The sequence below is a fragment of the Lagopus muta genome, chromosome 2 (assembly GCF_023343835.1).
Source record: "Lagopus muta isolate bLagMut1 chromosome 2, bLagMut1 primary, whole genome shotgun sequence".
In the NCBI taxonomy this organism is placed as follows: Eukaryota; Metazoa; Chordata; class Aves; order Galliformes; family Phasianidae; genus Lagopus; species Lagopus muta.
The window spans coordinates 109,372,647-109,386,329 of NC_064434.1; the positions used below are offsets into that span (position 1 = coordinate 109,372,647).

The 13,683-nt window shown below is 42.3% G+C and overlaps 1 protein-coding gene across 6 annotated transcripts in view; it reads right to left on the bottom strand.

Moving 5' to 3' along the window:
• The window catches only part of USP34 (ubiquitin specific peptidase 34), a 134,153-nt gene extending 126,382 nt beyond the window's left edge, over positions 1-7,771 (bottom strand). For all 6 annotated transcript variants that reach the window (XM_048936627.1, XM_048936625.1, XM_048936626.1 and 3 more), the window contains exon 1: positions 7,621-7,771. In XM_048936627.1, coding sequence (XP_048792584.1) covers positions 7,621-7,663 — 43 coding nt within the window. In that variant the 5' untranslated portion in view covers positions 7,664-7,771. The remainder of the gene's footprint in view (positions 1-7,620) is intronic.
• Between the last annotated feature and the right edge of the window lie 5,912 nt (positions 7,772-13,683).

Here is a 13,683-nt window from a genome sequence, read left to right on the forward strand (position 1 = left end):
TGAAGGACAGAAAAGACCAGAAAATGCATACAAACAAGTAGAACGCAAACTGAGAAATAGAAGAAATTGTGAGCACAAAAATTTAACTTTGAAAAAACAGCTAATAGAAGAGTTGTAAGAAAGAAGAAGTACAGGATAGAGTATGAATGTTATCAAGTATTTAAATGAAGCTAAATAGCCAAAGCAGAAAATACAAGAACAGGAACTGAGTAAACACAGCTCTTCCCTTCCGATTTCTAAAATGCCAAATCGTAGACTGTTCATCACTTGTCTACAGAACATGATCCTAGGAAGAAAGGCTGGCTTTTCTCACTCAATGCTACTTGAATGCTGGCAGACAGAAGTAAACTGCAGTTGACATGAAAAATTGAAGTCGCAAGAAATCAAAATCCCGAAGTTAAAAAATTGTATTAACAAATAAAGAAAAGTATCTTACAGTTCAACACAGGAGAAAAATAAGCAAAAAGTAATTCTACAAAGTTAAAGAAAGGGTGAGTCTCCTAATTCCCCAAGGCTGCACAAGTTCCTCTGCGAACAAGGAAACCCCTGGTCTCCCAGAAGCCAGGGCAACTAACTCAGCTCCAGGCAGGGAAGCAGGGCCAGCCTCTGCTCTCCAAGGTCCTGTCCTTCACCCACAGCACCACGCCAGCCCCACGTTTTCCTCACCACCAGAGTGCTGGGGCTCCTGCCAGCAAGAGTGGCCACATCATGCCTCTGAGGCAGCGGCACTGACCACACCATAACTGCTAAAACACAACAACTTGGGCATGTCTCAGGAATAATTTGGGATTTCTGCATCTTGAAAGCTATCCTTGCAGAGGAAAAGTTGTACAGCAACAAAAGATACTTAGAAAAAAAAAAAACATGAAAAGGAAGTTTTCCTACACAGGGATTAAAAAGACTTAAAAGTCTACAACATTCAAATACTAAAGAAAGATGAAATGCAGCAAAGCATGTTTTTCTTTCTTGAATTTCATTAAAGTCACTTACATAAATAAGCAGGAATAACTATAAAATTTATGTGTGCCCCTCAATAGGAAAGTAGAGAGTATTCACAGCAAAATAATTGAGAATCTTAACTGTAATCAAAATTTCTTTAATATCTCATGTGGTAGAAAAAGTGAGGAAGTTAGTTTCTACAGCTGACCTAAGCTTTAAGCATACTGTAAACAAATGTGCTACCAACATGAGATTTCACTATTACAAAGAGAAAAATCTCAACAAACACATTCCAATGGTCCATAACTCACAACAAAACTCAGCAGAATGGGATTTATGTAACTAATCTTCAGCATCAGTGATCAAGTTGCTCAAGCAGTGAGAGAGAACCAATCTTCTGGAGCCGTAACAGGAAAAGTATCTGGACAAAATCATTTTTAATCACATCAGATAACACAAACCAAAGTCACCACACAGAGCAAAAGCTGAAATACCTTTCTAAAAAAAGAAGCCTTCCAGCTATGAAAACCACACTTTCAATTGCTTCACAATTACAAACAAGTTAAAAGTACTCTATCTTAACATCACCTTCCCGTTTTCTTTAGAAAGTTCACAGTTTTAAAGCATGTAAGTTCCTCCTCCCATTTTCTTTTTTTCTGGTTATTCTGATTCATCTAGAGTAACACTTTAACACAGCCCACAATAACTACAATTTGGGAAATACCACTACAAAGCAAGAGTTATTTCAATTTTCCTTTAAATCTGGCTGTTCATCCCCTTAAATGTGTCTAAAACAAAAGCAAACATGAAAGTCGCTGAATTTGAATTTTACTAAAAGAAAAAAAAAAAAAGCTTATTTTATTGAATGGGACAAAGCAAAGATCTAGGTTAGTGTTAATAAAGTTACACTCCTCCACAGAGTCACTATCTATATCTCATTACCTGGGGCCCTACAGGCATGCCAGCCTGACCTCCTTACCAGAGAAAGAGGGAAAGTTACAGAGCAAATCATTTTGGGTGAGATCACACGGCACATGCGTGGCATCCTGGGGATCAGGCCCAGCCAGCACGGGCTCATGAAAGGCAGACTGTTCTTGACCAACCTCATCTCCTTCTATGACTGGGTGACCAGACTGACATACGAGGCTGCCAATGTAGTCTGTCTAGACTTCAGCAAAGCCTTTGACACAGTCTCTCTCAATAGTCTCCTGGGGAAACTGGCTGCCTGTGGCCTGGACAGGTTCACCCTTCTTTGGGAAAGGAACTGGCTGGAGGGCCATGCCTAAGGGGTAGTGGTTAATGGAGCTAAGTCCAGCTGGAGACACGTTTCAAGTGGTACCTCCTGGGGTCAGTACTGGGGCCCATCTTGTGTTTGTGTTTGATCTAAATGAGGGCATTGAGTGCACCCTCAGTAAGTTTGCAGATGACACCAAGTTGGGAAGTGCTGTCCATCTGCCTGAGGGTAGGGAGGCCCTTCATATGGATCTGGATAAGCTGGACCGCTGGGCTGAGGTGAATGGGATGAGGTTCAACAAGGCCGAGTGCCAAATCCTGAACTTTGGCCACAACAACCCCATGCAGCGCTATGGGCTTGGGGACGAGTAGCTGGATGATTGTGAGGAGAAAAGGGACCTGGGGGTGTTGGCTGGTGCTCGGCTGAACATGAGCTGACAGTGTGCCCAGGTGGCCAAGATGGCCGACGGCATCCTGGCCTGCATTAGAAATAGTGTGGCCAGTAGGAGCAGGGAGGTGATCATCCCCTGTACTCAGCAGTGGTGAGGCTGCACCTCAAATGCTGTGTTCAGTCTTGGGCCCCTCACTACAGGAAAGACATTGAGGCCCTGGAGCGTGTGCAGAGAAGGGCAAGGAAACTGGTGAGGGGTCTGGAGCACAAGTCTTATGAGGAGCGGCTGAGGGAGCTGGGATTGTTTGGTCTGGAGAAGAGGAGGCTCAGGGGAGGCCTCACTGCACTCTACAGCTTCCTGAAGGAGGCTGTGTTGGGGAGGGGTTTGGCCTCTTCTCCCAGGCAACAAACAGGACTCGAGGAAATGGCCACAAGTTGTATCAGAGGAGGTTTAGGTTAGACATAAGGAAGAACTCTTTCTCTCAGAGAGTGGACAGGCATGGAATGGCTGCACAGGAGGTAGTGGAGCCGCCATCCCTGGCAGTGTTCAAGAGGCATCTACAAGATACTACTTAGTAGTTTGTGGTAGCAATGGTAGCGGGAGAATGGTTGAACTGGATCTTGTAGGTTCTTTCCAACCTTGTGATTCTATGATTCTCAATGCAAAAGATGCGAACAGGAAAATACCATGAATATCATGGAAGTGGAAATTTAAAAAACAAAAAAGCACCATACAGCAGAGACAACTATAAAGTCTCACACAAGAGGAACAGTCAAATGAAATGAAATTCTAGATCTACACAAAAACCTACAGGTAGTCAAACAATCAATACTACTGTTCAGAGGCAACCACCATAACAGCAGCTCCTACAGACAGAGTGAAGCTAATTACGCAACATTTGTAGTATTCTTATCATAAAATATACTCAATATCCGAAATAATACCTGAATATTTACCATACTAAATATTCATCCTCCCCAGACAGCGAAGATCAAACTGAACAACGCACTACTATGAATACCTTTATTTCTTTTCTACCTTAAGGTAGATAGCTTTGCTCAACCTTTGTACTTTCTACACGCCAGAATTATAGGACAAGCCAAGCATCTGCAGCACCCAAATTAAGGGCTCTCCTAAATCTACAAAAATAGCAACAAAACACTCCGTATCTCAAATGTTTTATGGACCTGATCATACTAGAGTAAGTTCTGCAAGCCAGCAGACAGTGATAACAGACAGAAAACTATTAGTCTACATCCATCTCTTGTGCCTGAATAAGCCTTGTTGTTGTGATTTTCAAAGTATTAAAAAAAAAAAAAAAAAAAGAAAGAGAGAGAAATACAGCCTGAAAGCTTGTGTAAAAGAATGATAACTAGACATCTCAACTAATTACTGTGAACTGATTTTGTAAGTCCTCAGAGCTGCTAGACAAAAAAAATTGTGCTAAAGAGCCAAACACTGAAAAAAGCAAAGCGGAATGTTGGGAAGAAAACAAACCCAGTTTCCAGAAATGCAAACAACACAGACCTACCACCACTACCTGAAATCATGACTGCTGCTGTATATTGAAATCTACTTTTCTAAATTTGGTTTTTGGCTTCCTTTTTTTTTTTTCCCTTAACTTTTATAAAAGCTACGGCAAAGAAAAAAAAAACGAAACAAGTGTAGACCAAAACACTTGTTTTGTATCAACATACACGAACATCATCTGCAGAGTTTTGTATCAACATACACGAACACCAACTGCAAAGGAAGCCTTTTATGCATCCAAGCTGGCCAGGCTCTCTGGGACAGATCACAGCCAGGATTGCAAGTGCAGCTGACTCAGGACCAGTAGGAGAACTGATTTCCACTTTGGGCTACAAGAAGCCCAGGCACACAACAGCAATCTTTGTCACTCCTGGAGCATCATGCACTCTTCATTCTTAAGACAGGACACAGCATCAGCAGCCAGTGATCGTGTGGTTCTGCAGACAACTGGAAACCATTACTGCAGTCTCATTTGACACAGTCACCTGCAAAACTGAGGTGTAAGAGACTGGAAACAGGACAATACTTGATTACAATACTTTAATTTTTTTTTTTATTATTTAAATTATGGGTTAGACTATCTGAATATCTGCTCAATAACTAGCAAAACGGTACTACCCTGATTAGGCCTCTGGACAGCACAGCAATGTAAGTATTACCAATGAACAAATGAAACTATATATAACCCTTCATAGATTGACAAGAACTGGCATCCAAAGAAACCAAGGACTGTTGATATTAGGGTTCACATTGGGATACAGAATGTATTAACATGAAATCATATAATGTCCTCTAAGTTTTTCCTGCAGAAAGCATGTATATTTAAATAAGTCCCTACAATTACACAAGAATCTGCTTTTACATCTTTTGTAAGTACACCAACCTTATAGAGTAAAGGTCAGATTTTTCAGTTTAAATGTAAGGCTACATAAAATGTTCATGCTGAGATTAATTCCGAACTTGGACTAACATTTAAAGAGACTTCATTAAAACTTTGCCTGGGAAAAGATAAGTGATGCTAATATACCTAGAACACTCAGCAAGAAATTAAACTGTTTACTCAAAATGAGCAGCAGACTGTTCTGCTACACAGGAACTACTTCAAAGCCCAGGCACGTTCATGGAGGATTTTGTCTTTTATTGAGTTTCTAGATCAGATAACAACTGAAACTTTTACTACTACTTATGAAATTCCCTCAAGATCAGCAAGCTTACAGTGTTTCACACTTCAATCAGATGCTGACAATAAGGAACTGTTGCTCACTGTGCATATAGTTAGCAATGAAACTACCTGAAGTATATATGTACCCATACACTCAGTCAAAAAAAAAAGTTTTTTTTTTTTTTTAATTAGTCTTCCAATTCCACAAGAATTGTGGAATTCATCTCACACTTAAAAATGCCAGAGAAGCAGCCTCAGCAACAGGCCTAAGGCCCTAGAATCTCGTAATGAGTTTCCACCAGATATAAGCCTAGGCCTACACCAAGGCCACTGCTAGACAAAACTCCAGCTCTGCACACTGTTTGGGGGTTTAAAATTAATATTTTCACAGTTCAGAGAGACTAATACCCCTATATTAAAAATATGCCCAGTTGTTTGCAGAACCACAAAGTTCCATCCTTCTTTAAGTTGGTAACTTTTCTTTAGAAAACTGGAGGTTCCCATGTGCTTTTTATACAGAATACATTGAGATGATAGTCAATTCAACTTTTAAGTCACTGGTCATGTAACAGACACCAAATAATTATTTGGTAAACGCTGGGATAAGCAAAGATAAGGGCAGTACGTGTTCTCAGTAAAAATGTTTAGTTTACCAATAAATTTCTAAAACAAACAAGATGTTTCCTGGACCTACTTCAAAACACTGTTTCAGTGAAAAGGCAATCCCAAATGCTCAGCAGGAAGAAAAAGAAACTGCTTGCAGTCTCTGGCTCACACATTTTGGGCATGACCTCATTCTTTACTACCACTTTTCATTTCTGCTGCAGCATTTTATAAACCAAGGCTTGACGTTATTCTTGCACATTATGATTAAATATTACATACCAAATGCATATGAATGCAGATTAAAGTTATAAAAGAAATGAAAAAGCATCAAAGTGTATCCCTTATAACTCCTCACACAGTAAGAACTTATTTGGTGTGCACAAGGCACCATCATATATATTAGCCTCCAAACATAAAAATAGATATGTCAAGATTTATTTAACCAGAATTTCTGCAAGTTTGCTATACAACAGTGACATACAACTATCTCCCCAAATTTAACTAGAAAAGCCAAATTTCCTTTTCAAAAATTGCAGGTTTGGATCATAACTTACAGGGAGCTGTTAAGTTACCCATACTCTACTTATCAAAGCGCCACTATTAAAGCAATCTAATATCCCAATTACTTACAAGGAAGCACCTACATGCTTATATCCCAAATGCCTTGAAATGGTTCTAACAATAAGCTCACACTGGAAATTCAGCGATTTCTTGAAATATCAAATATCCGGTTTAACGTTGCCTTTTTTCTCTTTCCTATTTGATCATATCAGTCAAGCTTAAACAATGATTATGTATCAGTCCATCGAAACTAAACAGTTACCACTTCCAATACAACTGTCATCAGCGCACCGCTGGTAACACAGTTCTGTTTAGTACCAGGTACTTAAATAAGCACTCAGCTTTCTGTACCAACCTGTTTCCAACCTCTGCAGTTAAGAAAGCTAAGGTACACAGGCTAAATTAAGCAAACATCCCAACAATTGCTCAAAACAAGATATGAGAATTATAACTTTAAAAACTCTCTGACGTTAACATTTTAACCTGATCTATTCATACCATCAGGCTTTCCTGAAAGATAGTTTTACACACCCGTTTTTGCTTTTTTAATTAATTTTTTGCTGACCACCACGGAATAGCGTATTTTAAGAAAGCGGCCAACATTCACCCACCGTAGCAGTAAGTGTTTTATCAGCGAAGAACAAATACCACAGGTAACGAGGCCTCGTCAGAGTTAGAATAAAAAGGAAAAAAAGAGGAAGAATAAAAGAAAGCTCTACCCAAGGACCGTTCTAGGAAGCGTTCAGCGTTTCGGTTTATCGGAGGCCGAACCGCTCCTAAACTGATTGTGGCATACGAGGAGGAAAACGTTTAGGCGAAAGATTCCAGCTCCCCCAGGCTCGGCCTCCAGCGGCTCGGCAGCTCGAGGCACGGCGCGGAGCAGCTAGGCCCCGCCGCGCCGGGCAGGATGCGCGGCCGGCAGCGGCAGTTCGTCACGTCCCGCCCGGCCCCGCGCGCCCGGCGGCTCCTCGGAAGGCCCCGAGGGGCCGAGCCTCCCCAGGCCGCGGGCGGAGAGGAGGGAAAGGAGCCGCGGAGCGGGGCGGGCTCCGCCGTTATGGCCGCCCCGGCGCCCGGGAGGCCCGAGCCGGGCGGAGGCGGAAGGCGGCGCGGGGTTACGGCCCGGTCCGCGGGGAGCGGGAGCGCGGCGCGGGGCGAGGACTGCCGGAGAAGGGCAGCGGAGAGGGCGGCCGCACTTACTCTCGTTTAACACCTCCAGCAGCTCGGCGCAGCTCTCACACATTGTTCATTAACAGCAGCAGCCGCCGCCACCGCCTCCTCCCAACCATTGATTGATCCGCGCGGGGCCGCCGATCGGTGATTGATGGGGGCCGGGGCGGGGGTCAGCGGATGGGGGGGGATGGGGGGAGGGGAGAGAAGGAGGGGCGGGAGGGCGGGGGCCGGTCCGGGGCGGGGGGGATGGGGCGGCCGAGCGATGCCAATAAGCCCGCGGCGGCGGCGGGAGGGGAAGCCGAGTCACTCACTGGCTGCCGGCGGCTCCGCGCGCCGCCATTTTGGCGAGGGGGAAGGAGGAGGAGGGAACGGCAGCGAGGGAGACGGAGCGCTCGGGCTCCGCTCGGCGGTTTCCGACGAGACGAGAGACGAAGGCGGCCGAGTCCCTCCTCCTTTTCGCCCCGCCTTTCGCAGCCCGGGCCGGGCGGCAGGCCGGCGAGCGGGGAGGGAGAAGGGGGCGGGCCGGCAGCGGGGCCTGGAGGGCAAGATGGCGGCTAAGGCGGCGCGCTGACGGGTGAGGCGCGAAGCGGCAGTCGCGGCCCCAGTCCCGCCCCCCGCCGGGAAGGACCTCCCCGGTGCCGCGCGGGGCGGGAGGGCCGCTCCCGCTTTAAGCGAGCGCGGCGCGGGGCGCGCCGCTTTGCGCTCCCCGGCGCTCCTCTGAGACTTAGGAGCGAGTTCGGCGTGCCGCCGGTTCTCTCCTCGCCATCCCCAGGACGCGTCCCCGCCTGTCAGCAGTCGGCGGCTACTCGTGCAGCGGCGCTGCGGGGACGGCCGGCCGCAGCGAGCGCCCGTCAGGCCACGCGCGAAGCCTGCCCGCTTCCGGGGCTCGCGTCTCGTGTTTGATTGGCGCTTTCCTCATGCGTAAGTCCGGGATCGGTCTTCGTTTGCTTGTTTTTCCTAGCGATATCGGTATTGAAGTTCTTGAAATTCAAAGCCGAAAAGCGTGGTAGGCGTCTTCGGCGTGGTTGTCGTACTTAACTAACGCGAGCACCGTTGCTGCAATAAATTGGTTTGCTTCCTTCCTCGACCATTACCATCATTTTGCACAGGTATTCCTTCTAGTGAGGAGCGATCGGTGGCCGCACAACCTGAGTGTGTCAGTTGCGTTTGCAAAAAGAGAGCGTTGTTAACAAAAAATACAGTTCCATTCTGCGCATAATCAGAGTTGAGCTTGTGTTTGTTTCTCTTTGTCCTCTTCCTTACTTAGACCCGGCAGTCCCTTTGATCGTAAATCCAAAATTAACTGCCAGGGCATCAGAAGTTTACTTTTCTGACAAATCGGCTCTTACAAGAGGGGGTCTTTTGAATCACAACATCACGTGCTAAGGTCAGTATATACGAGAGGAATATGAGTGAGCTTGTTCCTAACTGTGCAGACTAGAATATTTTAAAGTGCATTTTATGACACGCAATCTTATTTTTGTTAAAGAAAAATGACATTACAGTTTTAAAATGGAATGCAAGCTTCCAAACAGAAGGCAGCAGGACCTATAAGTGGCCTACAGTTTTCATGATAGTGATCATCAGCTAGTCTTTCTTCTATCCACTGCTTGCCTTCTCTTGTCTTCTCTCCTCATGTGGCATCACTACAATGTGGTTTGATCCCCAGGAGGCCCTTTTCCTTCCCCTGACTGTGATACTGCTTTTAATCAGGAGATGCTTCCTTTGGTAAGCTGACAGTAAAGTTGTGAAGTAGTAATTGAAGAGAAACGTGAGACTTGAGCAAAAGTAAAACGCTGTATCCAAATGTTGTACAAGGTGAATAGTCTGAGATCCATACGTACACTTACAGTGTCAGCGTCCCAAGACCAAACGAGTAACCCAGTCCTAGCAATTTTTTTTATTTTTTAATTTATTTTTTAGGTTTTAAAGTAAATGAACCATTCACCAGAAGAAAAAAAACCCTGGTGTGGATTAGGGGTCACGTCATTTTTCTAAACCTTTATTTAAATAGCCTGAGGATTGTACCCAGCCTAATTCTGGGATCATCTCTCTTACAGTATTTTTCAATTTTCATTTTGATTATTTCAGACTATAAAGCACTTTTCACATAATTGATATCCCTTTGATTCAAAAGCAAGCAGAACTTTTGGACTCTTCATGGGTAGAGCATGTATTTACGACTGTTTTTGTAGAAGTTTGCTATAATGATTGCACATTTGGACGCAGTTAATCCAAAAAGCAAAATGATCACAGGCTCTCTCTGGGGAGAGAAGTTAATAGAATAAGACTGATGCAAAACAAACAACAACAACAACAACAACAAAAAACAGAAAAACCCAAACACCTCACACTAGATCTAATGCTAGATTCCAAACAAGAAAATTGATCATTACTATCTTGTTATCAACAGTCGTGTCAAAATAACAGCTGTGGTAAGCAGGCTGCAGACAGTTCTTTCCATCACACACAGATGTAGTCACACCGAGATAAAACAATTTTAACTCCTCTCCCTCATCTCCAGTTGTTCCCAATAATCTTTACATGAAGGAACCCCCAAAGGCTGCAGATTTGCCAAGAAGAAAAACTGAGACAGTTCACGATAGAAATATAAGCCCTTTTACAAACTTTGATTGGGTATCTGGAAAAGTGCTTTTTAGCCCACTAGAAGTGTAAATATGAGTGCTTTGCTTAGATCTTTTTAACTTACGGCATATTCTGATCCATTCTGATGTAACTCATCTATATTCTGATCTTTGAAAACATCCCTTCTTAGTCCTATCTTTGTTTTTTAAACTGTTTTCTTGTTCCCACTGAACAGCATGAACGAACACAGGTAGACACGTGTATGAAAATGAAAAGCACGCAGGGCAAGTACATACCTGCAGTAGCATTTGTTTCATTTCATAGTTCTAATTTAGACAAGAGAAGTGTCTTGAGGAGACTGCTGGCAGACTGAGTAACTACACTCAGCTTTAAAAACAAACAAAAAGATAAAAACCAAAACCATAGTTCTGCAAAGCTGTTGTAGTTGATAAATGCAGCCAGTCTCTTTCAGTATGCTAACATGCTCCATCAGGTAGTTCAAATGTATAAATACTCCAAGTAGGGAAGCCGGAGTCCCAACGCCAAGCTGAGTTCCCAACTGTTCACCATTGTTCTAACAGGAATAGTAGTAGAAAAGGTCTTCTCCCATTCAGCCCTTGGTGTCAAAATTTAAGTTGAAGCAGTATCAGTTATTTTCCCTAGGGACATGTCATGTTTGTTTTTGAATTTACCTGTGAATGTGCAAATTATCACAGAAAATGTGCAATAAAGCGTAGTTGTAGAGGCTAGAAAAGTTATCTGGTATTTCCTTACATAGTATTTGTACTACTAGAAACACAAGCACTCACTGTATTTTCACTTTTTTAGCACTAAGTGGATCTTTTCTCCCCGTACTCAAGAAATGATTCTTGATTTCAGTGCATTTAGTAATTAAGGTGCATTTTATGTAAAATTTGGGAAGTGATTGGCTAAGCTTTTTTCCGAGAGAACGTTGCTGATCAGTCAACTTCAGCAATGACATCCTGGATGTGAAAGGCTAAATAGAAATACAGTCCCATTAAATCACATACAGAGGTGTATTCATGAAGGGCAGGAAGGAGAGGTATGTTCTTATACTCAATTTTGTAGCCAAAATGGTTTTTAAAAACAATCTCTCAACACTGGGGTTTTGCCCTATTAAATTTGGAGACACACCTAACATGGAAGAAGAGAACAAAAATTATCTAGGCACAATATGAGCAAGAAAATAGTGCCCCGCAAGTTTTGGGTGAGTAATAATTTATCTGGAGGCACAATCTCAGAGGCACAGTTCAACACTAAAGCAACTTCCTTGCTTCAGTCAACCTCTCTACATTTTAGTGCTGTGATAGTTGCAGTATCTTTTCCTAATGCCGCTCCCCTTCATCCAAAAAATCCACAGCCAAAGTTTTATTCCTTTCCAGTGCTGAAGTCTACTGGAAATAACTTCAAGCTCCCTTGAGAGATGAACATTATTCTAAAGCTTTTTGCATAAATATTAACTTTATTGGAAAATAGTTCACTTAACCAATCAGATTAACACACAGCAAATTATTCAAGTTAGAAAAAGAAAACTAACCTAAAATGCTTTGGAAAATAATTGCTCCAGTTACAGTAGCAAACACATGGTAGCCTGAAACAAGCACTTGGGGGTGTCTTCATCTGCTAACAGGCAATCAAATCATGTAAACACAGAAAACACCCTGTAATATTTTTGTTAACGAATGTACCTAGAGTACATAGAATTTTTTCTTTTAAAATCTGTATAGAAATATGCACAAAGTAAACATTGGTTTACATATAATTACAAGTTGTAGTTGTTTTTATGATGGGTTCATGCTTTTTATCCATTTGTTTTCATTTCCAGAGTGTGCATTCAACACAGTATCTACAACCTTCTCAGGTGTACATTGTAATAATTTTTCGACAGAGGATAACTGCACTAGGAATAGACACACCCTTCCCCCCAAATTTTATCAAGAACTCTGCATAAGCTGCATTTTCATAGCATCTGCAGAGATCAGCAAAAGGCACCAATTTTGAAGATAATACAGCTTTTTGTCAGATTTAAAAGGGAAGTGAAAACTAACATCACCATTTTGTTACTAGATAATCTAAAAGGTTTCAAAATAATGAAAAACTCGTATCCAAATTGCATTTTTAAACACACTTCAGGTGTTCTTTGAAAGTCAGATGTAATTCTTAAGTACGCATCAGACCACAAGTCTTGCACATTTACTTCAACCTTGAAAATGAAAGGTGCACATAAAAGCACACATGCGTTTTTCATTGAAACAATTTTCACTGCATGTCTGAACTAGTCCTGTGATTCGTGGAATACGGTCATTCTCATGTCGCACTATTGGGGGTATTTCCATTTTAATAGTTTTCTTCCTGGTCTCCACAGCTTTTGATAATCTGCAGCTCTATAATGCTGTGACTAAGCCTGGTCACAAGCCATTTTAGTATCCTTCAACAGTACTTCAAACACTTTAAACTGCTTCTTATGTTACATATTGCTTTACAAGAACAAAAATCTATAACTCAACTGGACAGAACGACATGAAAAAGCTTAAAGCGTGAGTTTGAGAAACAAATGAAATCTTTCATCTAACAAACTAATTAACAATGTTGGTAGGCTACATTGTAAGTCCCAGACATAAAGGGTTTGAGGAACGTCGTCTCCACAGCTTAGCGCTTTCAGATTGCAGTATTTGTGATGATAAAAGATGTTCCAGAAGTAGTGGCTTTGGTTTTTTAAGGCCAGCTAAGTCAAGCAAGAGAGATTTTCAGACACAGAATGGACCAGTCCTTAAGACTGGAAACATTCTGGTTACGGTAAAATTATACATTGAGCACTGCTATCTCATGCACTTCTACTTCAAAATTAATGTACAGCACAAAATTACCTACAGTATCCAAGCTTACATAAAGCACCTCCACAACTGTCTAACTTCGTTTTACAGCTCTGAATTAATTGCTATGCTTTGCATCACATTAACAATCCTAAGACTAGAGACCAAATAAAATGGAAAGAAAAGTGTGTGGGAGATTTTAATGTCAACTGTTAGAAAACAGAAGAGAGACACTGCAAACATGGGGAAGCCAAGACTGTACACCGTCTTTGTGTTCACACTAAAGTTTTCTCATCTGTACTTCATACATCTGTGAAAATTATTTAACTACAAAACTTTAGGTAGAAAAATAACTGCACATCTGGTCTATACGTGTTATTAATATGTACTAGTATCAATTTTTAGTCAAGATACAGTTCAATAACTCTTTGGAATAAAATACAAAGAGTACATATAGAGAGCAAGAATACCTTATTACTGGCATTCTACAGCAATGTAGTACGAAGTATTTTTAGTCATGGTGTTAAGTCAAAACAGCTACCATACTTTCGAATAGATAGAACCCAACTTATTTCTTGTTAGCTTTCAAGCATAGCCGAAGTCCTTGAGATCAGGGGAAATCAGAAGCAATGGTAACCCAGACCTCAAGGACCATCTCCTATGCCTTCAG